Genomic DNA, 23497 nt, shown 5'->3' with positions numbered 1-23497 from the left:
AGGGAGAGCATTCCAGACATGGTGGGTGGAGCTGAGAGATGCAGGGTCTTGTTCCTCGAACAGCCAGGAGACCAGTGTCACTGAGTGAAAACATGTGGCGGGGGGGGCGGGGGGGGGTGTAAGGAGACTGCTAAAAAGATAGGATGGGGCAGGGGGTGAGGCCTTGAATGGTGAATGGAGCACTTTGGTTTTGATCCAGGAGTCACTAGAGTTTAATTGGGGGTAGGGAGGGTGATAGCAACTTCAGTAACATCATGGTACCTCAGACTAGCACAAGGGTCTTCTGTGATTCTTCACTTCCTGAAGTCAATAAGTATTTATTTAGCACCTACTGTGTGCACCCCCCGGCTCTCTGCTAACCACATGGAAAAGAAGGGTAAAAAAGGCGCTGCCTTAAAGGAATTAACCATCTGTCTGTCAGGGGAATCCAAATGGGCAGAGGTGCATGAGGGATGTGTGTGTCTGTGTGTGCGTGCGCGCGTGTGTGTGTCTGTGTGCATGCGTGCGTATGTGTGTGTACATAAATGTACACTTGTGCCCATGCACATTCTTACAGCATAATTTAATTGAAGCATTCAGTGTAGGGAGAGTGAGAGAAGCCCCGCCTCAGAGCCATCTGCCACCACCACGTGTGCATGGCACAGGAGAGATCGCTGGTGACCGTCCCTTGGGAGGACATGGGGGCTTGTTGTCTCTCCGTGCGTTTGCTTGATCCAGGGATCGTCTTTGGGCTGCACAATACTCTTAGCTGTCTCTTTGGGGGATGTATAAGTAAATGCCACATACCCAGCAGGTAAATATAGAATGGTGGTGGAAGGACAGAGGGGGGGGACATGCAGGCAGAGCTGTCTATAGCAGGATGAGCCCTGAAGGACGCTGAGGCTCTAAGAGGCCAAGATCAGGCCTTATCATGGGACAGCTGGGGCAGAGGTACAGGGATATGAGAGAGAGGGTACGGGGAGCATGCATAGGTCATTTGGCTTGGAACATGGCGGGGGGGGGGGGGGACAATGTGCAGTTGGCCTAGAAAAAGAAGAGGAAGCTGCCTCCAGAGGCCTCGGCCTTTTTGAGCAGAGCTGGCAGAGTTTCCTTCTGGCATGTTGGTGGAGAAAGGAGAACAGGGGTAAGGGGATGGGCCCACCACAGAGAGACCAAATCCCACACTCTTTCCACCTTTTGCCCTGTTTCAGTTTACTTAGGAAGGGTACTTGCCTCTTTCTTCATCTCTCCCCTCTCAGTACTCTGGGTCCATCATACAGGTAGGGTCAGTCACGGCTGCCTAGGGCCACGTTGGAGGTGCATGTGAGGAGTGTGAGGGGCATGCGGGGCAGGAAAAGCCAAAACATGGAAGGAAGTCGAGAGAGAACTGCAGGCTGAGTGTCCGGAGAATGGGGCCTGGCCCAGTGAGCCAGCTTACGACCCAGTGCCTAGCATCTGGCCGGGCTGTTGAGAGCCGGTCCCATGCTGCACATTCATGTTAATAAGCTCTTTGTTTTTTTGAGATGAGTAATGGCCATTAGGAGCTTGAGAAATGGGAGCTAAAGGGAACTTTCCCATAATAAAGTCTCTTCTGAACCCCTTCTGAAAGTGTTAACAAACCCCCGAGCAGTTTTTGCTGGCAGTTGACAAAACCAGTTAATACCCTGTTAAAGCAGATTGCTAAAATAATAACCCCTTTTAAGTAAAAAGAAATGAAATTACGCTCATTTCCTTAGATGAGGTAGTGTGGCCCTGCAGAACTGATTTTTAAATGACTCAATTGCCTCTGAGGGCCGTGGTGGGACAGTTAATATGTGGTCAGGGACGAATGCGTCTCTTTTTCCTCCAGCTCAGTGACAATTCCCCGTTTCCTCAGGGACTTGCATTTCCGAGTGTCTCGCCACCTTTAGTCGACTCTACACATGATACTCTGTGTACTGCCCTTCACATTTAGAATCAGTCAGGCCTCTCAGAGTGATGTGCTCATCAATCAGTGATTCAGTAAAGAAGCATTTATAAAGTGCTTACTGTATGCTAGGGATACAGCCCCTGCCCTCCTGAAGCTTATCTTCAGAATGTTGGAGACAACGTGTCCACAAATATATGTAGAAAGGGGGTTGAAGGTCACCTGGGATATCAGGAAAGGCCTGCCACTGCGGGGTGGGCACAGACATTCTGCTGTAGATGACGTCTTTGGAGTTGAAAGGTGAGGAGAGCAGTGCAGGCCTGGGGACCAGCCCGGGGGAGGAAGCTGAGGAGTGACTGTACCAGCCTTCACATTAGCGAGCGTCTAGAGTGTGACTGATGGTGTGCACTCTTGGGCCAGGGCTGGAGGGGCTGCACCTGATGAGGAGTGCACACAGTTCTGACTGTGGTCCTGGGTTAGGATTCCATCCTGCTGTTTCCCACCTCTGTGACCTGCCCTGGATCACTTAACTTCAATGGCCTTCAGTCTTTTTGGTCAAATGAGAAAGTGCTCCAGGATGCCCTTTGAGGTCCTCTGTCCACAGCCCTCAGATCAGCAGAGATCTCACCTAGACGTTGCTTAGGACTTTTTGAAACCTGAAGGTCATGAGACATTAGAACAGGTTACCAAGGCAGGATGCGAGGCCTCCCTCCTGGGTATCTGGGATGCTTTCAATATCACCCTGGTCAGGAGTCAGGATGGATTGAGTTGCCTCTAGTTACAGACACCGTTTTGTGACATGGGGTTGTTGCATGTGTAATTCTCCACTTTTCCTGAGTAAGTCCCAGGAAAGAAGGTTTACACGACTGCCCAGGTAATGTCGGGAAGGCGTCACCCTTTATTTAGGGCATTAGTGGTAAGACTCGGAGCAGGACTGAGAGGCTGCGGAGGGCACTTCTCTAGGTCTTAGTGCAGTGTGGGGGACATACAAACCATTTGTGCCCCTGGGGATAGTTCCCGTTTGAGCAGCTGGCAGAGAGCTGGTGTTCCAGCTGGAGCCTGGAGGGCTCGTCTGCAGCCGGTGTCTGGTCTGACTGACCCAAGAACCTTCTTCTCTTCCTCTTTCTGCCCCACACCTCGGTCACTGGCTTCCCAGCAGTGCTTCCTCCTGACTAGATAGGCCATGGTTTGGGAGTCTTCTAGAGGATATCCTCAGACTGAAGAATGAATACAGAACAATATTTACTCCATGCTGATCATGCACCAAGAACTATGGCAAACACAGAGATGCATTTGGGGAGGTAGCATTCTAAGCACGGCACCAGTAAGGAAGCTCTGGCCAGGGGTCTGGGGAATCATGGGGTGCCGAGTGGAACAACAGGGGCTGCTGTCACATTTCTTTTTTCAAAATAAGTTTTTATCACTGTCTTATGTTCCTTCCATCATAGTTCTCCCTTCCCCTCCCAGAGAGCCATCTCATGTAACAAATAGTACTTTTAGAGAGGAAAGTGAATCACACAACTTGGGAAAGTCTGAAAACACAGTGGGTAACGACTGCAGACACTCACTCCACCTCCCCGAGCAAGCAACTGGGGCAGTCCTGTCCTCTCTGCGCTCGGTCTTTGTGACTTTGTGACATTTCCTTTTGATCTGGGGGGTGTCATTCTTTCCACTTCCGGTGTTATAGTTTCTGCTTCAACTGCGGACGGGACTCTGCCTTACTTCAGATAGATTTCCCCAGGCTTCTCTGCATTCATCACATAGACCAATTCTTATAGCACCATCATATTCCATTACATGCATGTGCTACAGTTTGTTTAGCCATAATTTGTTTTAGCCCTAATTGACAGGCATCATTTTTGTTTCTGATTCTTAGCTATCCCAAAAAGTGCTGCTATAAATATTTTGGTGTGTATGGAGACTTTCTTCTTCTCAGTGCCTTCCTTGGGAGTGTAAGCCCAGTAAGTAGAATCTCTGGTCCAAATGGTGTGAGCATCTTAGTCATTTTATCTGCGTAATTCCAAATCACTTTCCATAATGGTCATACCATCACAAAGCACTCACAGCAATGTCTTAGCATGTCTGTCATTCCACAGCCCCTCCAACACGAAGGGCTGCCAGTTTTCAGAAAGTGAGGTTTTTTTTTCAGGATTTTTGGGGTCTGCATTTCTCATTGTTAGTGATTTGGAGCATTCATTCGTGTGGTTGTGAAGACCTTACAATTGTTCTTTTGAGAGCTCTTTGTTCATATCTTTTACCCACTTATCTGTTGGGGAACCGCACGTAATATGTTTTTAGTATAAAATAATGTTGTTACATCAACAAAGGTTTTTCTGCATCAATTGAGATGATTGTGTGCTTTGGGATGTTTTGATTTGTAATATGATCGATTATGTTGATTATTTTCCTAATGTTGATCCATCCTTGTATTCTTCATATAAATCACAGGGAATGACTTCTTGGATAAATAAATCACTGTAGTCTGTTTCACCTAAGGAAAGGTGGCTGACTAGATTCTCATCAGCCTAGTCTCGTGTGAAATTGAGATTTTTATGAGGCTATGTTTGTTGTGCATCCTGAATGTGATTTTTCTTGGCATTTAAATCATGTTTCTTCTGGTCTGATAAGATTAGCAAATGGCAATTTCATTCCTCATCAGTGTGGCGTTCACCTAAGGAACTGGAATTTAGAGACATGTTGTTACACAATGAATGTCACATTAAAGTAATTGGCTTCTTACCCCTTGTCTGTGTGCATTAGTCTGCATTTTCTCTGTTACTGTGTCTAATTAACTCTAGTTTATCTACCTATAATGAGGTTGTGTTCTGAAAAGTTGGTCAGGATGACCTTCCTTTGTACAATTGAAGTTTCTCAGGGAGACAGACCCCATTCCTCTGATCTACACAGTCTGTAATGTAATGTAACCATGGCTGTTCTTCCTGGTTTGGGCATCATGCTTAGCACTTGGCATACCTGGGCATCTGTGACTATGCAGCCTGCCCTTGAGGCAGTGGTAATGCTGTTGTCCCTCCTCTTCTAAAGGCCAGATGCAACATGAGTTGTGCATGGGCCCTGCAGATTGGTAATGACAGAGCCGACCTAGAATCGGGCTTCCCCCTCCTCGCCCTTCCTTCCCCAGTTCTATGCAGTTTCCTAGACAGAGGCTTTGGGCTCCAGGCTGCAATTTGCTATCTGTCTGCAAGGTGATGGAAAAGAAAGAGTGATGGGCTGAGAAAAAGAGGGCCTAGGCCCAAGTCCAGGCAAAGGCACCTTGCTTCAGGTGTCTGGGGACCTCTGCTGACAAATACATCTTTACATGAGGACTTGGGCTCCCTACCCAGTTTCCTAGATGATAATATCTTCCTTGGTTACAAGCCTCACCTAATTCAGGCAGAGTTCCCCATTTGGGGAAGGATTTATCAAAAGAAAGCAGTCATTGACTTGTCTCCTGTGTCCAACTCTGCTGTTCCCACTGTCTTCCTGAGAGAAAGGGCCCTTCTTGCATCACAAAGCTTATTCTCCAAAGGGATGGTGGCCTTTAGACTCAAACCACTTCCCAGCATGCTCACAGCTAGCCCATATATCTTAGAGTGTCTCCAGTCAGATGGGAAGATCATAGTAAGACAGTAGTGATAAAAGAGTGTCACCATCGTCCCCTTCTCCCAAAGGTCTAATATACATATATGTTACGAGAGGCTATGTTAGCCGATAAAAAAAACTGCTTTGAGTTCCTTGAGAGGACAACCTAGTAGAGGACTTAGATCTTAGGGGAGGCTTAGAGGCATGTAGCCCACCCTCCTCTTTCTCCTGTGCCCCATTCCTGTATCATAAACTGTCTAGAGGACATTTCAAACTGTATGTCCCAGCGTATCTCAAATTCAACACGTCCAAAACAATTCATCTTCTCCTCATCTTCCCAACACCCTCCTCTTTCCCAGTCTCCCCTATTTGCTCTCAAGGCTGCCACCAGGGCAGAAAGCTTGGTGTTGTCTCCTTTTCCTCATGGACCAGATCAGTTGCTGAATCTTTGTGTTTCCCTCTCTCTCCATTTCTCCAATACGTTCCCTTCTCAGTGCTCTGCACACAGCCACCTCCCTCCTGCAGGTTCTCATCAATTCTCTCCCTGACTGTTACAGTGTGCTTTGGTTTCTTCACCTTGAATCTCCTCTCCTGCTCCTGTCCTAAAGCACAGACCTGACCGTGTGGATGAAATATAACCTTCTCTTTGGCATTTAAATACATTCACAGCCCCTGGTCCCTGCCCTCCATTCCGGGCTTCTCACATATTGCTCCCCTGGTGTTCTCTGCATTCCAGCCTTCCTCACACTCACTTCCATGCCTTGGGATGATGACAGTAGACTGCTTTCTCTCACCTCTGCCACTTGAAACCTCTGGTTTCAGCTTAAATGTCAGTCAGCAGGAAGCCTTTCCTGGTCACTAGCATCCACCCCATTTCCTCCCCATACCTCCACCCCCTTCCCTCTACCCTAGGCCAAGCATAACTTGTAGCACATAACTCTGTGTATCCAGTATGTGCCATATAAGTATATGTTATCTCCCTGATGAATGAGCTCATACCTCCAGTTTAGCATGGTGCCCAGGGTATAGTAGATGTTTAATAAATACTTGTTGATAGATTGATTATAAATATGATGTTTCTTACCCTTATGTTTAAAAAAAATTTGCTTTTTTGTGTTCATGATCATTATTTAGTTATTTGAGATGTGGTTTGCATATTTCTCTTAAAAGAACATATATCTTTTGGTTAGTTTTTCTGTAGGTTTGGTTTTTTTAAATTGCTGTTTTTAGTTTCGCCTGTAATAAATCATAAAATAGTAAATATTGGGAACTTTCAGATAAGTGTAGGATATATTGAATATTCATATTTAAGTTTGATAGATGATACTTAAAGTAGTTAAATTATATCTAAACAATCTTATTTTGAAGTGTGTTCTCTGAGCATATAAACTTACTTATTCATAATTTTTATTTTTAGATTAAATTACTTTTTTTTTTCAATTAGAAAAAGTTCACCTTCTCTCCCTCTTGCTTCCTACCCCCCAAAGTATAGTCAAGAAAAACAAGTTTCTGCTTGGTCATATCCCCCAAAAAATGTGTCTCCTTCTATAATTTTAGTCTTTAACCTCTCTGTCAATAAGTGAGTAGCCTGTCTCATAGTCATTCACAACACTATCAGAGTTCTTGAGTCTTTCCAAGTTATTTTTCTTTACCATGTATTGTCATCCTATACATTGTTCCCATTTCTGTTAAATTTCTTTTTTTTTTTAAGCAATTGGGGTTAAGTAACTTGCTCAAGGTTACATGGCCAGGTGTTTCTGGGTGGGTGCTAAGTGTCTGAGCCCAGATTCGATCCCCAGGTCATCCTGACACTGGAGCCGGTGCTCTTACTCGCTGTGCTACATGGCCACCCCATAATCTATCTTTTTTTTTTTTTGGAGGACAATTAGGGTTAAGTGACTTGCCCAAAGTCACACAGCTAGTAAGTATGTCAAGTGTCTTGGACTGGATTTGAACTCAGGTCCTCCTGACTCCAAGGCCAGTGCTCTATTCACTGTACCACGTAGCCGCCCTCCGTTTCTGTTAATTTCACTCTGTATCAGTTTATACACATCTTCCCATGTTTCTCTGAAACCACCTCCTTCATCATAGTTTACTGTACAGTAGCATTTCTAAACATGTATGTACTCTAACTTTTCCAATTTTTTGCCACCACAAAACATAACTAAATATTCTATCTATCCTTAGAGTTTCTTTTGTTTAGGATTGATGCTTCCTGTAATCTGCCTTTCCTCTGTCCCCCTTTTCCCTTCTCTCCTTTTCAGTAAAATATATTTCTGTGCTTGATTTTATATGTGTATTCTTCCCTCCTTTGACCAGTTTAGATGAACAAGGCTTCTCCAGCTCCTTCCTCATTTTATGTAGAGACTTCTACTTGCATGCTACAGTTATGTGAGATGATTTCCCCTACCCTTTCCCTTCCTTCCCCAGCTCCATATGCCTCTTCCCCTCGCTTTCCATTCTTCTCCTAAGATCAAGATGTAACAGAACCACTTGCAGGCCTTATCTAATTAGATTTCCTTTGTCACCCTTGATGAGAAGAGGGTCCATAGGAGACACGTGTATAATCTCCCCATACTAGAATGTAAGCAATTTGTCTTTATTTTAGCCTTTTGTCATTGTTCACATTTAACTTTTTTATATTTCTCTTGACTCCTATGTTTGCACTTCATAGTTTCTCTGCAACACCAGTCTTTTCATCAGGAATGCTTGGAAATCTTATTTCATTAGAAGTGAATTCAATTTTTCGCTGTAAGATTAAACTTAGTTTTACTGGGTAGATTATTCTTGGTTGTAAACCTATATATATCCTTTGCCTTCTAGAAGATCATAAGCTCTCTACTCCTTTATTGTGGTGGTTGCTAAATTATGTATAATTCTGATTGTAGCTCCTCAGTCCTCAAAGTCTTTCTTTCTGATCATTCCCAGTACTTTTTTTTTTTTTACCTAAAATCTCTGGATTTTGATTATATTGTTCCTGAGTGTTTTCATTCTAGGATTTCTTTTAGAAAGTGACTAACAAATTCTTTCTGTTTGTGTTTTGTCCTTGGTTCTAAGAGATCTAGACATTGTTTTCTTTTGTTTTGCTTCATTTTTATGATTTCTTTAGCCATGATGTCTAGCCTCCTTGGTCTTGGTTTTCAGGTAGCTTGTATTGATACTTAATTTTTTTTTTTATCCTGGATATGTTTTCCTTTGTTTTTGCTATGAGATATACCTTACGTTTTGTCCCGATTTTTTCAGTCCCTTGACTTTATTTTACTTTTAATGATTGATTTTTCATAAAACCATTAACTTCTGTTTGATCCATTCTAATTTTTAGAGATCAGGCAGCTGGAAGATTTCACTTACTCTTGACCAAGGTTTTGTACATCTTGTACCAAGCTATTAATTCCCTTTCCAGTCCTTTGTTGAATAGCTCTCATTTATTTTCCTGTTTTTCCTCTGGCACTTTCCATTTCATTTACTTAAAAAAAGAATTAGCTCTTTTTTAACTCTTGCTTCATCTCTTCCAGGAGTTGCAGTTGAATTTGAGCCCAAGCTGTGTATTTCTTTTAGGCTTGGCTTGTAGACGTTTTGGAGTCATTGTCTTTTTTCTGTATTTGTGCCTTAATTGTCCCTGTCACCACTGTAATAGTTTTGTTTTGTTTTGGTTTTTTTCAGTGAAATTGTTTTTGTTTGCTCATTCTTCTTGCCTGCTTCCTGACCTCAGGCATCATGTCAGGGCTAAGCTCAGCACACCTTTGTAGGGAAGATCTGGGCTGAGGTTCCTTTTGCTTTCATGGGGTATTGAGTGTTGTGTTATTCTGGGGTCTCTAGGACAGCTCAGGCTCAGGGCCTTAAAGTTTTGAGCGTTTCCCAAGTTGTCTGATCCAGATTAGGTCTGATTTTTGACCTCTGGTTCTGAGCTCTGCTAGTTTCTGGTGTGTTTTGGAGTCTGAGCAGTACAACTGTGGGCTTGCCCATTTGGAGTTTTCAGAGACAGCTGCAAGATTTCACTTACTCTCAGCCAACTCTCAGCTCTACTGATTCAGTGACAGAACTCTAGGCTCCTCTGGTCTGAGATTCGTGCCCTGGTTATTCTTTTGCAGGCTTCAAACTGCTCTAGAGGCTGGTACTAAGACCCCCTCTGCTCCTGGGGTCAGAGCTAGAGAGCTGCCTTTTAACCTTTCTCTTTTCTGGATGCTCCTCTCTCACATCCACAGACTTCACTCTCTGTCTTCCTGTGCTGACCTGGGCTGGGGAAATGGGGCATTGTGACTTTTTTCCCTGGGATTTCCCTGGTAGGGTTTGGTGTGACTTTTTTTTTTAATTGTTTGGAGGAGTTTTTTGGAGGAAGCTTGCTATATTTCTTCTTGCTGCTCTGCCATATATATATATATATATATATATATTTTAAAGCAACTGGGGTTAAGTAACTTGCCCAAGATTACACGGCCAGTTATTTTGTGTGGCTGTTAAGAATCTGAGGCCTGAACCGATCCCAGGTCTCCTGAGTCCGGGGCCAGCGCTCTTACTCACTGCGTCATCTGGCTGCCCCTTTGCCTTATATTTTGAAATATTATTGTTTTGTTTTTGACTTAGAGAAAAATTTGCAGTGACTAAATGTGTGCCTTGTCACAAGTTTTAGCTCAATATTACAGCTTACTGTGACGCAGACTGAATCACTTCCCAAGATGGCGGCCACCGTCCTGACTTGGGTGTTTTGGCACCCAAGAATGTGGCGGGTGTCGGACTAAGGCGAAGCCTCAAGAAGCTGCTGAGTCCCAGGGGACTTTGATTCCCATTCCTTGGCCTCATGCTTCCTTTTTGTTTTCCAGGGAAAGGTGGCTCAGACCGCGTGCATGTCGGCCTGCAAGCATCTGGCTACTTCACTGATGCAGCTGCTGCTGGAAGCAGACGTGAGACAGCTCAGCCTGGGTGCCCTGCAGCAGTTCAACCTGGACGTACAGGAGTGCGAGCGTAAGGACGGCTTCTTTATGCCCCGGCCAGGGGCAGGGGAGGGGGTGGCCCTGAAGGGAGCCGAGCCCACCTGGAGAGCAGGCCTGGGTTTGTGGGCACCTACGAGTAAGACAAGGGAGCAGAGAACGTCCTGAGCGTCTGAGGGGAGGGGTAACTGAGCACACAGATGTGTCAGCCGCTCCGGACTCCTCTGCTTCTGGTCGTTTGCCACCCCTCCATTGAAGGCTGCTCATAATCCCGGGGTGGCCTTTTCTCTGCCATTTTCCTTCTTGACCTTTCTAGACAGTTTGACTCTTTGGGTCTTCGCTTCCCTCCAGCATGTCTCTCTTGCTTGTGTTTTTGTGGTGCTGCTTTCTCACAGTTTTTTGCTACCTGTCTGATCAGTCTGCCTCAGTTTCCTCTGTGAATTTGTCTTTCATATGCCATGGTATTTCCCTAGGACGGGGATGGAGAACCTGCAGTCTCAAAGCCACATGTGGCCTTCGGGGTCCTTAGCTGCAGCCTTTTCACCCAGTCCAAGTTTTGCAGAAGAAATCCTTTTATTAAGGGGACTTGTCCTGTGAAGTTTAGAGTCAGTCAGTGGGCTGCACTTGAGGACCTAGAGGGCTGCAGGTGGCCTTGAGGCCACAGGTTCCCGAGCCCTGCCCTTGGGGTGCTCTGCAGTTTGGTTCTGAGCCCTTACTTTTCTCTATATTTTTCTCTCCTTTGGTGATTTCATCAGCTCTCTTGTGTTCTGCTATTGATTTTAGCTAAATGGTTCTCCAGTCTGCAGATTTAGTTAGCCCTCATCTTCTTCCTGAGCCCCGGTCTTGTAGCTGCAACTGTCTCCTTGATAAAGTCCCTACTTCTTGCAGGGCCATCTCCCCCCCATTCTTCCAGGCACCCAGAGTCACCATTTGGGCACGGTGCACTCTCTCCCTGAGTCCCCATAGCCTTTGCCCAGACTTACTGATTCTGCCTCTGAAGGCTCTCTTGCCTTTGTCCCTTTCCCTCCTGTCAGGACACACTGCTTGTGCTCTAGGCCATCATGACCTCTCACCCAAAGAAAGAATCACAGTCATCTCCCAACTGATCAGAGTGCTCTTCTCCAGACCATTCTCCCCAAAGCTGCCAAACAGAGATTCCTCACACCAAAGTCTGCCCTTGTCACTCCCCAGCTCACTAAGCCTCAGTGGCTCCTATTTCCCTTAAAATAAAATAACTGTTCTCTTCTCCAAAACCCATCACAGTCTGGGTCTGATTCCATGTATGTCCCCTGCGCATCAGTCAGACCGGTCTCCTTGCTGCTCCCTTTACATGACATGACATTTTCCGTCTCAGTGCCTTTGCGGCACCTCCTGCCCCCTCTCCCCAGGTGTTGACACCGCTCTCACCTTCTGAATTCTCAAGCTCCCTTCAGGATTGCTGTCTCCTTTTTAAAATCGAGGCCTTCAAGAGACCTTTTTTAATTCCCCTGTCTTGAGCGTCTCCCTCCCATCCCCCAGTGTGTATTTGCTTTGTGTATAGCTGGATTTTTACTTATTTTGTGAAAAATTTGCATTTCCCACCCCTGCCCTTAGACTATAAGCTCCTTGTGGGCAAGGATTGGATGAATGTGTCCAGCACCTATCATATTGCCTGACCTGTAGGACAAGTACTTAATAAATGTTTGCAGATTGATTGATTAATTGACCCGAGCTGTTCTCATGGATCCAATGCCTGTTCCTAAACTGTTCCTCTCCTTGGGAAGGGGCGGTGGTTACGTGGCAGTCAAGGTTGGGGAGCTCTTGTGGATGTCACTGGACCGTGCAAAGGGGAAAAAATGATGTAGCTCATGGAAAATGTGACTGGCTCTTGGAAAAAGATGCAGGAATTAAATGGAGTGGGTCTGCAAACCCAGGCCCCTTTGGTGGCTTGCTGTGGCTTCCTCCAGCAGCTGGCCAGGAGACTTCACTGGTCAACCCAAAGAAGCTTATAGAAAGAATTGGAACAGCATTTTTTGGGGGGTGGCATATGCATAATATATATGACCCACATACACACATATAAATGTATGTAGATAGGTATTTTTGTATCAGCATGACATGGGGACCAGAATCGTAGACTTGCAGTCAGACCTCCGACTTGGGTCACTCTGACGTCTAACACTTCATTGTTCTTTAGATAACAGTGATAGTTAACGTTGCTATTGTAGTCTAAGGTTTCCAGAGCTCTTTATGTGTGCTTTCTCATTTGAGCTTTACAGGAATGCTGTGCAGTAGGTGCTGACTCTTATTCTTATTTCACAGATGAGGAAATTGAGCCTCAGCCCTACTGAGATCCTGGTTCACTTGGGATCTTCTGGCTAGAAAGTACTGAGTCAGGATTAGAACCCAGGTCGCTGTAATTTCACAGACAGCTCTTTGTCCACTACTTCTGAGCTCATTTCCTTTATCTATGAAATGGAAAGGGTGAGAGCTGTAGGACCTGCCTCCCTCAGTTACTAGGAGGCTTCCCTGGGATCACAGGGATGGAAGGGGCTGGACAATCAGCAGCTGGATACAGTGGAAAGAGCAGATTTCTGCTGCCCTGGTGACCCGGCCCAGCTCAGTAAGCTTCCTCTGTCAGATGAGGGGAGTAGAAATCTTTTCCTCGTCACTCTTTTGAGAGTGAATAGCTGTCTGTTTCCAAGGAGTCTTTCCAGGTATTTCTCAGATGTTTTTAGTCTATATAGTGATCTCCTTTCTTGGCTGGTTTTAGTGTATGCTGAAAGTGCTAGTTCTGTGGACAGAGGTTGGGTGAAGTGGGCTGGGGTGGGTGCCACACGCATATGTGTATATGACCTCTCCCCGTTGCCTTTTGGGTGACCCGTGGCTCAGATGCTTCAGGCTCTGTGCTGTAGCACAACTCTCAGCTGTGGAAAGGAGAGCTGTGTTCCATTGGGGGCCTCGCATCTTCCCAACTCAGTGGGCCACAGCAGAGCTGCCTCTTTGCGGTGTTGTTCAGCTGAGCTGGGATGAGGAAACGACAGTTTTAAAAAGTTGCAGATGGAGCTTTGTTTCCTAGAGAAGCTTGAGACAGAGTAACGTTCCCAAAACAAGCCAGGCTGCCCTTTTCTCCAGTCAGTTCTGGGCCCATTTCATTGTTTATCTGCTGTTTCTGTCTAAGCCACATAAAAGAATGAAAAATAGTATTTGTGGCGTGCCTACTATGTGCAAAGCCCTGTGCAGAGGGCTGGGGTGCACCTCGAAGTAGCTGATCAATGCTTTTCCATTCATTAGTTCATCATCAGTCAGACCATCATTCCTTACTCTTGAGGAGAGATTCTTATGGGGGGACACCACCTCTGCACGATTCTGATACATTCATTTGGAAAGGCCTTATATTGCTCAGCCTGCAGTGGCAAAGCTATTGATAACACTTCTCCTTTAACTGCATTTCCACTGGTGACATTACATCATCTATTTCCAAGGATGGTGGTGGCCAGACCTTTCTGCCCTGAGTCACCATGATGCCCATAGGAGCAGCTGCCAGGCTGCTTTCCACAATGATGGTAGAGGACATTGGGCTGGGGTTTGGGGTCCTAGGCTGTGTCCATCAGGGTCGGAGGGGAAATGGTAGTTAGGTGATGGTGGTGGCGGCTCCCCGGGCCTGCTGCATGCTGTCTCTTGTCTCTGCCTGTGGGGGCCCTTGCTGCTTCACCAAGGCTAGCTTTGCCTGCATGGAGGGTAGCTCTTGGTAGGAATGACCAGCCCTTGTCCACAGGAGCTGTTTCCCCAGATGATGGCTAGCACCTGTGATCAGCATCAGTGATAGACCAAGAGGCAGAAGACAGTCCTTGCCCTTGAGGAGCTTGTGGTCTATATTGGGAAGGCACCATGCAAAGCAGGCCATAGATAGGAGGAATAGAAATAAGGAGCAGAATGAAGGGGGCGGGGAAGGCCTCCTAGAGGCTGTGGGAGCTTAGTGGGGACCAAAAGCATCTTGTGGCTCCCGCCACTTGGCCAGCATCAGAGTCCCACAGTTCTGGTGCTTTGGCGACTGTAGGAGCCCATCTCCACGTGCCTCTTGGGCAGCCGTGATTGATGAGGTGGTCTTGCAGTGACTTTGGCTGTATTGATTTCTAGGCAGAGGAGGTAGAGAAGACCTGTACAGGTTGCACAAGTCTGTGGGATTGAAGTTTTGAGATCCATAGTTTGAAGGAATGCCTTCTCTACTGAGTGCTCCCGCTGGCAATCCCATCTCCCCATGACTGGCTCAGTTTGTTGGCCTCCCTTTAGAAAGCTTTGCAGCATCTGTGATTCTCCCTTTCACCCAACGCTCTCATTTTCTTCACGATGATTTGAACCCACACACGCGCCATGCTTTTTGCTGGCTGGCTCATCTTGGCTGTTCAGTCTGGCAGGAGAGTCAGGGTTCTGAGAGTGGAAAGCTTTGCTTTGTACTCTTCCCTCTGTGTAGGAATGACATGGCTGCTGTGGGAAGCATGCCCACGTGGCTCAGCAAACAGATACTTTCCATTGGAAGGGATTAGAATCTGGTGAGTGATGGCGAATCAGTAGAGTGTCCCCTGCAGAGGGTCAGTGAGCCCTCTTCCTCAAGCAGCACCCTGCCCTGAGCAAACCACCTTTATGCTATTGCCAGCCACGTTTTTGGGAGACGATGACAGGCTGAAGAACAGCCAGGAAAGGGTGACCGGCATGGACAGTGGATGTGGCGCATTCGTGGGATGCTTGTCCAAGAGAACCAGGGGCCTGGGGAGAAAAGACTTTGGGCAGACCTCAGGATGCTATGCCGGGATTTGGATGGGGAAACGGGGTGACATTTCTTCCCCTTAGAGTCAGGAGAAAGACCTGGTGCCAGTGAGTCCCAGCGTCGGATGGAATGTCAAACACCAGCTGGCGTATCGTCCCTGAGCACGGATGCCATCCCCAGAATGCGCAGGAGCTGCTTGTCCAGGCTCTGCTTCAAGACTGAGCTAGAACCCTCTGCTCTCAATGCAGCTCTAGGTGGGCTGGATTATTGGGAGGTTTCCTTGTGGTAGCTTCCCCTCAGTTCTCGTGGCTCCCCCACCCCCAACCTAGGCCAGGCAGAACAGCAGACATTGCTGGGTTAGATTCCAGCTCAGTATAAAGAACAGCTTCCCAGCCGTCTGGGAAGTACAGTGGGACCCCATCACACAAGGTCCACCAGTGAAGGCTAAAGGACCAGTGTGTTGAGTGAACTGGACGGGAAATTCTTGCTCCTATGTAGGTTGGCCTGGATGGCCTCTTTTAGATTTTAGGTTCTGTAGCCTTTTTTTTTTTAAGGGCTTAATAGTTTAAAATGGATGGGGGAACCAGTCCTGTCAAGGCCACATGTGGCCTTTCTAGGTCTTTGGGTGTGGCCTTTTGACCGAGTCCAAGGTTTACAAAACAAATCCTTTCATTACAGCAATTTGTTCTGTGAAGTTTGGATTCAGTCAGAGGGCTGCACTGGAGGACCTAGAAGGCCACATGTGGCCTCGAGCCTGCAGATTCCCCACCCCTGGCTTAAAATAAAGTTGTGCGGGGCTGGCCAGTTGGCCAGTGCTGGTCCTTCTTAATTCCAGTGGCCCCTCAGTGAGGTCACACATATTTCCCTTCCAGTTTCAGACACCCAGCTCTTGAGGTTAGTGACACCCCGTGAAGGTGGCCAGAGCTGAAAAGTGTTTGTGGGCCTAGCAGGCCATTGCACACCACATCCCGCCAGCTTCTGTGGCTGTCTGGGACAGACTGTCACAGGGGAGGTGGACATGAAACCTTTGAGCAAACAGTCAGTAAGATTGTGGAAGCTTTGTGCTTTACCCCTAAAAAGCTCTTCATTCAGACTTCTAAGACCTCCAGAGTTCATTAATTAAAAGAGTTCAGATCCTCTTCCCCAAGAGCTTTCTCTGGTGAGAGAGAATTCACAGACATTTTGCTGTGGGAACAGTCAGCATGGTTTCTTCTCCCTGTATCAGCCCCCTTCACTCTTCTCTCTTCAGCTGTTCAGGGGCCTATAAAAAAAGCTTCCAGAAACGATACATGAAATTCAGGTAATGATACAGAAGGCGGATAAATGCAGCCCCAGTTGACAGGATAATTGATGCTGACATCTTTCCACCAGTACTGTGTGCGTGAGGAACATTAGTCTCTTCTGTAAGACTCTGGTAAAATCGCATAGGCCTAGAAGGTAGTCAGGCTAGGGGCAGTGCAGCAGAAGCCATGAGCTTTGGCCTGACCTTCCTGAGTCTGCTGTCTCTCTATAGTGTCTCTCTATGGTGTGACGAGAGCTCGGGGACATTCCACAGGGCCACAAGGTTTGGTATTTGCTTTGTAAGCCCTGAAGTTCTTTGAATGTCATTGACAAATCCAGTTGGGTCCAGAGCCTCCTTTGAATAGCTTTGAAAACTCGCTTCTTCATTCTTGTTTCTTTCAAAGTAAAAGAGACCCCGGCCTCTGTAGCCACCATGAGGAGCCCTCAGCAGTATTCCTGCTGCCCCGATGGGGGACCCAGTTGTGCCTTAGGGGGACAGTGACCTTGTTTGGGATCACCATTTGTTCTGGGAATAATAGTCCTAGCTGATCCTTATATGGTTAATGCTACAACGTTTGCAAAGCCATGTGTATGTACAGCATATGATAGTATGTAAATGTATGTATACACAGGTAAAATATATGTGTGTGTGTCTATATAATTCAGTGTCCATAACAACCCTGTGATTGGGAAGTTTACACCCATTTTACTGTTAAGTCAGTAAGTACCTACTGTGCGGCTGGCACCGTGCTAAGCATGAGGGATACAAAAAAGGCCAGGGACAGCTCCTGGCCTTGGGGAGCCCCCAGTCTGAGAGGAGGAGCGGCTTCCAGCACCTGTGTGGAGAGAAGCTATGCACGGGGCTGCCTGGAGGCCCACCCCGAGGAGAGGCAGAAGCCAGGAATGGAAGCAGAGAGAAAGTAAACATGGTGATCAGCCCTACAGCCAGGACGTGTCCCTCCTGGCCAAGGTCAGATCCCTCTGGAGACTCCTTTCCCAGCCAGGAAGGGGCTGGACTCACTGGCCTCCCAGGTCCATTTCTGCTCTGGGTCTCTGACCCCGGGGCTCAATCCACTTGACCTCTTTGGGTCTCTCCTCTTAGCACTGGTGGCTACCGGGAAGCTGTGACGTCCCTCTCTGAATCAGATCGTGGGAGGGCTCCTGGGTTGTGGGGGACCCTGGAGGAGTAAGGCTCCTCCCTCACAAAGCTAGAGGTTAGCTCAAGACTTCGCTGTCTGTGTGTGTGTGTGCACTCACGAGGATGTGTGAGTGTGTGCATGTGGGGGAGATGGGTGTGTGTGTGTACCTGGGTTGTGGGTGTGGGTATCTTTGTATAGGGAGCTGTGCATGTGTAGATATGCTCAGATGTGTATATGTGTGTGCATGTGTGGATTGTGGATTGTATGGATGTGTATGCATGGGGGGTGCATGTGTGTGTGAATTGTGTTGTGTTTGTGAAATGTGTGTGTGCATGGTTGTGTGTGCATGTGTACGTGGATGGATGTGCTTGTGTTTGTAGATGTGTGTAGATGTGTGTTTGTGAATTGTGTAGGTGTGCATGGGTGTGTGTATGTACTATGCCTGCACCCCACAGGTTATTCTCTTCTGCCCTTTGCTCTTTGCGGCACATTTCCCTCCCTACGTCGCTCCTTCAGGGTTTCTTAGTGTGCCTGGCACTGGCGTCTGCTGTGAGGGCTCAGCCCCCAACCTCCCTGTCTGAATGCACGCTCCTTTCCTTCTCTCTTGTCCCCACTGCTCTGTGCCTGCTCATGCTAAAGGCTGTAGGTTCAAGGCCTTTGATCAGAGCCATGAACCCTTGGCACAGCACTTCAGAGATCTCCTGCCCCCACAGCCCTATTGTCCCATCACTGACTTCTCTGGATAGTCTGGGGCCCTCTCCTTGCCTTCAAAGCCTAAGATTACCTCGATAAGCACCATATCGCACCCCATCATAGGGCAGCTAAGCCTCTAGGAGACCAGGTGGCTTGTCCATGTGTGACCTGAAGAACTGCATTTTCCTGGCAGAGTCGTCAGTCTGGTTGTCTGTAAAGCAAACCATGTTACCTGCTTTAATCTCCAAAGGTGGAGCATTGTTTCAAGCATTTCCTTAGCTCAGAAGACAACAGGGTAAATGACTTTCTCTTGGAAGCTTTGGGTTCTAAGGATTAATATGAGGGAAGACAGAATTTCCAAAGAAAATGGTTCTTCTTGAAATGTTAAATCAGTGTAGCAGGAAGCAGCATTCCACACTGAGGGATTCTCACAAATAGTTTGGAAATTACTTCCTTTCCAACTGAAGCACATTTTTCCTTCTCCCCCCAAAAACACTCTTTATGCCCGCTGTGGCTCTGCCATTTGGTGTCTCCTCCAGTAGCCATCTTGAGAATGCCAAGGTGGCAAAGAGAGAAGTGAGTGGAGTGAATCTTATTACTTCATTTTCCATCCCAGCACAGTTTGAAATGCAAGAGCTGCCTCCCATCCCCAGAGTCGCGTGAAAATAGCAAGTGCCCCTTTGCTGGAGAGAATCCGGCACCTGAAGCTGCAAGTTTCCTTTGGGCACAGTGATGGGCAGATTCTCTTTTTTGTATTGGTTTTATTATCACTCATTTCAGATTCCCTAGCTGCCATCCCAGCTTCACCATTATGAATAGTAATGGGAAAACCTGCCTTCCTCTTCTGCCCCCTTCCATCTGAGAGACATCAAGGTCAGAAGATTGGTGAGAGAACCTGCGTGTGTGTGAAAGGAAGCTGGCTTGCCTCTTACATCTTACCACATACAGCTCACATGAAAATGCAGAAGAATCAGTTGTCATTGGCATGTTAGAATAGTCCCAAGTTCATGAGACAAGCAGCACAGCCGATGGATTTCCCATGGATTTTAACTCTTAAAGGTTGCTTGATGAGTAAACTGAACTACAAAAGGGTTTCCCTACATTGCCTCCTTTTGCAGCATAATGTTTTTCTGCTGTTGGTTGAGCTGGCCGATCCACATTTAGCACACTCCTGCTCATTCTTACCCTTCAGTATTCTTCACACTCCTGTCTTCTTGCCCCATTGTCTGCCTTTCTTTCTCCTTCCTGTCGTTTTGCTGAAATCTTTGTAAAAAATCATCCAAGTTGGCCATTCAATCTGTAACACCTGGTTATCCTGGAGGCATGCAATTCATTCTTACCCCCCTTCCCCCTGGAGCGTTAAAGCAATAGAAAGAATGATTTTTTCCACCACACGCCATCAATATGCCGGCACAAAAGCCTCTTTGAAGCTTCTGAGCTACTCAATTCTTAGAGCCGAGAGAGTTCATTTCGGATTTCCACACCCAGAGTTATTTCAGAGGAGCGTGTAGCATTGGAAGCATTACATACGTCAGCAAATGTCAGACACAAAGTACTTCTGCTTGCAGAACCATTTTCTGGGGAGTGTCTTTATGAAGTTCCGATCATGGCTACGGAAAACCCATCTGGAGGCCTTGGTGAAGCCAGCTTTTTCTTCATGGACCCTGCACACCCTGAGAATCTCTTTCCAGGCCCTGGGTCAATGAGCAGCATCCACTTAGCTGACACAGAAGAGGATTTGGGGTGTTTTGTTTTACAGGCTTTGCTGTCTTGAGTCCTAGATGATAAGGCAGCCATTGTCTCCCCCCAGCTTGTTGCCAGGACCCCCAGACGTTCATTAGCAGGTGCTGCCAACCTGAGTGCCAGGGGCACATGACCTGCTCTTCCCCGCCAAGGCCCAAGATCCCATCCCTGTCAGGAAAATGGAGACGAATGATGTTGCATCACTGTCGGCCCAGTTCTTGGCCCCCAGAGAATGGCTGGCACAAAGTTCCCTTTTTGTCAGCAGAAGTCACCTCAAAGTGTTGGGTGGGCAGCTCTGCTAAGGGGCTGGAGAAGAATGGGCTCTGCAATGATGGGATGAATTAATTTCCAGATCATAAGCTGTTGGGAAGGTGACAAGGTCTCTTCAAGACCGGCTAGCTCTGTAAGCACTGAGCCCATCTTGGGCTTCTGAGATGCTCTCGTTTTTCCTCCTTGTTTTAGGCTAGGGAACATTCCCTTCTGGGAGAATGTCACCCTGGCTGCCAGCAGCTTCTCAGCCGTTGAGTTTTTAACCAAGATTTACAACTTGGTGCACCCTCCTTTCTTCTTTCCTTTGCATTTTTGCTTTTTAGTTATTTCTGAACATGGAAGACTTCCTTTATTTTTACTACCCTTTGAAACCATGGAACTGCTTAAACATGGAGCTACTGAGGATAAGATATGTCATTTTTCAGAAACCGTCCCCAAAAGGAGATCAGTGTCATTGCTGCCTGCCCATCAATTCAGATTCCAGAGTTTACTGAAGCCCACTCTCTAGGAGTCCGGGGAGTAGGACATAGTCATTTCTCAATCTCCAAAGTTTTCTAACTGTTTCTTTGTTAGAAAAATTTAAAAGCAATAAAATTATATTGAACATTTCATTCAACCCCCCGTTTTCACTGAGAACGCTCTTGGGCGTGTTCAGGAGGCCATTCGGATGTGCCCAACCAGCCAGAAGAGCACTGTAGCCCTGAAGCCCCGTGGGCTGGGGCTCCATCACGATTCTCTTTGCAGCTGCCGACCACCCGTCTTCATCCTTGTCAGCTGGCTCCTGGCATCATCGTGGATGAAAACACGCCCATTTCCTCAGCACTGTCGCCTTTTGTCTTCCCTTCCCTCCCCTCCCCTCCCCTCCCCTCCCCTCCCCTTCCTTACCTGATGCAGCCGTTAGCAGGTTCTGGGATAGGCCCTGGTGTTTCTGAAACAATCCATTTGGATCTCTTCCGGCATTAGGACATTACATCTCTTCCCTTTTCCCCATTTATGCTTTGTATACTTACTCAGCTTTCCTATCATGTTAGTGTTTCCAGCTTTCTCATTAATTCTGATTCTCATTAATCAGAGTTTTAAAAATATGGGAGGAGGGGCAGCTAGGTGGTGCAGTGAGTAGAGCACCGGCCCTGGAGTCAAGAGGACCTGAGTTCAAATCCGGCCTCAGACACTTAAGCACAAAAACTAGCTGTGTGACCTTGGGCAAGTCACTTAACCCCAGTTGCCCTCCAAAAAGCAAAAATCAAATCAAATCAAATAAAGATATGGGAGGAATAAGTCATCACCAGTACTTGAGGGCAGGGAAGCCCAACTTTCCTGACATAGTTAACAACTGTAAGTACATAGTTCATGTAATCTCTCATTGCTATTATAAGCTTATCCCATTTCTCCTCCCTGTATCTGTTCTCACTTGTATTGGGAAAAGAGTAATCTGGGCAAATGAAGGAGCATCAGATCGAGTCAGGAGGCCTGTGTTTGGTCACTGACAGGCCCTGTGATCTCATCCAAATAAAGGTGTTCTGGGGGGGTTTGGTTTGGGGGTTACATCGAGGGGGAGGAGCAGAGCTTCTGAAGGCAGATGGGACAGTGATAATGGACGGTGGAGAGGAGGCGGGAGGCGGAGCTGTCCCCCTTTTATTTTGCTACTGATTTAGCTACCAAGGACAATGATTCTGTATTGGAAATGTCCAAAGAAGAGTAAATCCCGGGAGGCTAGAAGCCTGCCATGGATAAGTTCACCTGGCCCAAATGACCTTCCTCCCAGGGTACAGAAAGAATTGGCAGATTGGATGGCGGAGCTGCTGTTAGTGTGGAGACCTCGTGCCAGTCAGTAAATAAGCATTTACTGAAGTGTTTACTGTGACACTGTGCTAAATATTGGAGCTGCAAAGAAAGACCAAAGCACAGGCCTCCCTTTCAAGGAGCCCACATTCCAGTAGCAGGGACAAGATATGTACAAAATAGAGGGAAGGATTATTGGTGTGGGAGCGAGGCTGGGGCAGGGGAGGAAGCTGGATGGCTTCTGCAGGAAGGGAGATGAGAGTTGAGCTTTAGAGGAAGCCAGGAGGCAAGAATGGGGAGGGAAAGAGTTCCTCTTGTAAGGGCCAGCCCTGCAGGGCCTGCAGTCAGGAGAGGGCTAGGCATGTGTGGGGGAGGATAGGCGAGCCAGGCTAGCCCAGGGTTTATGGAGCTGCTCATATGGCCGGCCCCAAAGAACTGTCACATGAGCCTAGCAGGTTGCTGGTACGGTGCCCCAGAAAAAAAAAAGTGCTGTGCTCTGCTCCGTTTGACATTTTTGTTAATGACTTGGGTGAAGACATGCTCATTCAAGGATGTGTAGTGAGCAGTTCTTCCTGCTTGGCTCATTCAGACCGATAGCAGCACGGGATGATTTGTGGTCTGGACACAGCCCATGTGTAGAGCAGATAATGTAAGGGCCACAGAAGAGCAGGGTTGATGTCTGGGAATATTCTAAGCCCTTTTGCTCCTTCTCTGCCCTTCCTTCCATATGTGCCCATGCACACCTCTGCCAAAGAGTAAGTCAGGAGAGAAAATGTCAGGAATCCGCTGGCTTTCTCCTAACCACCCTTCACAAAATGCTTGGGGAGCGGGAAGTGGAAGAGGGAATTTTAGGAATGAAATGTTTGCAAGTTATTTGGGAATTTCTTTTATCCATGCTTTCCCTGGCTCTGCTCTGACAGATAACTGAATATTTGCATGTGTATTTACACTCATTTCCCCTAGAAAAGTGAGTGTTCAGATGTTTCTTTTCTGATCTCTGAAGTCTAATGTTTAGGGTGAATGAGAATCTTCTGCAGGCTGCTCTGGGCTTCTGAATGAGGACTCTTCTTGTTCATGGGGGGGATGAAGGAGCTGCTCAGTGAAATACTAATCCACTTGTTGGAGATGTTATAGAAAGGATTCTCACATAGCTCTGAAATGGAGATGGCTTCTGAGGTCCTTCAGTTCCTGGTGACTGACTCTTCCACCTGCCTTCTCCAAAATAAAAAGAGAAAAACATAATCCTTGTAGCAGCCGCCGCCAAGCCAGACAAGTCTGTCTGTTTGCTGTGCATGTGTCTCACTTTGCACCTCAAGTCCCTCATTTCTTTGAAAGGAAGTGGGGAGGCCCCTTGGTCACCGGTTCTCTGCAAGTCTTTGCAGGTGTTTCTGAAACTCTCCCCGCGGCCATTTCTTCTGACTCAGTAACAGCCCGTCACACTCACCTGTCC

General features: G+C 47.1%; 1 protein-coding gene across 3 annotated transcripts in view; it reads left to right on the top strand.

Annotated features, from left to right (window-relative positions):
* Positions 1-23497, top strand: part of EXOC6B (exocyst complex component 6B) — a 624130-nt gene that overhangs the window by 410210 nt on the left and 190423 nt on the right. For all 3 annotated transcript variants that reach the window (XM_069066557.1, XM_069066565.1, XM_069066574.1), the window contains exon 19: positions 10285-10426. In XM_069066557.1, coding sequence (XP_068922658.1) covers positions 10285-10426 — 142 coding nt within the window. The remainder of the gene's footprint in view (positions 1-10284; positions 10427-23497) is intronic.

This window comes from Petaurus breviceps, unplaced genomic scaffold (assembly GCF_028583685.1).
Source record: "Petaurus breviceps papuanus isolate PSGF00001 unplaced genomic scaffold, PetGlider_PUasm1.0 139, whole genome shotgun sequence".
NCBI lineage: Eukaryota > Metazoa > Chordata > Mammalia > Diprotodontia > Petauridae > Petaurus > Petaurus breviceps.
Note: the sequence above shows the minus strand (reverse complement) of the source record. Positions and strands in the feature narration are given on the sequence as shown.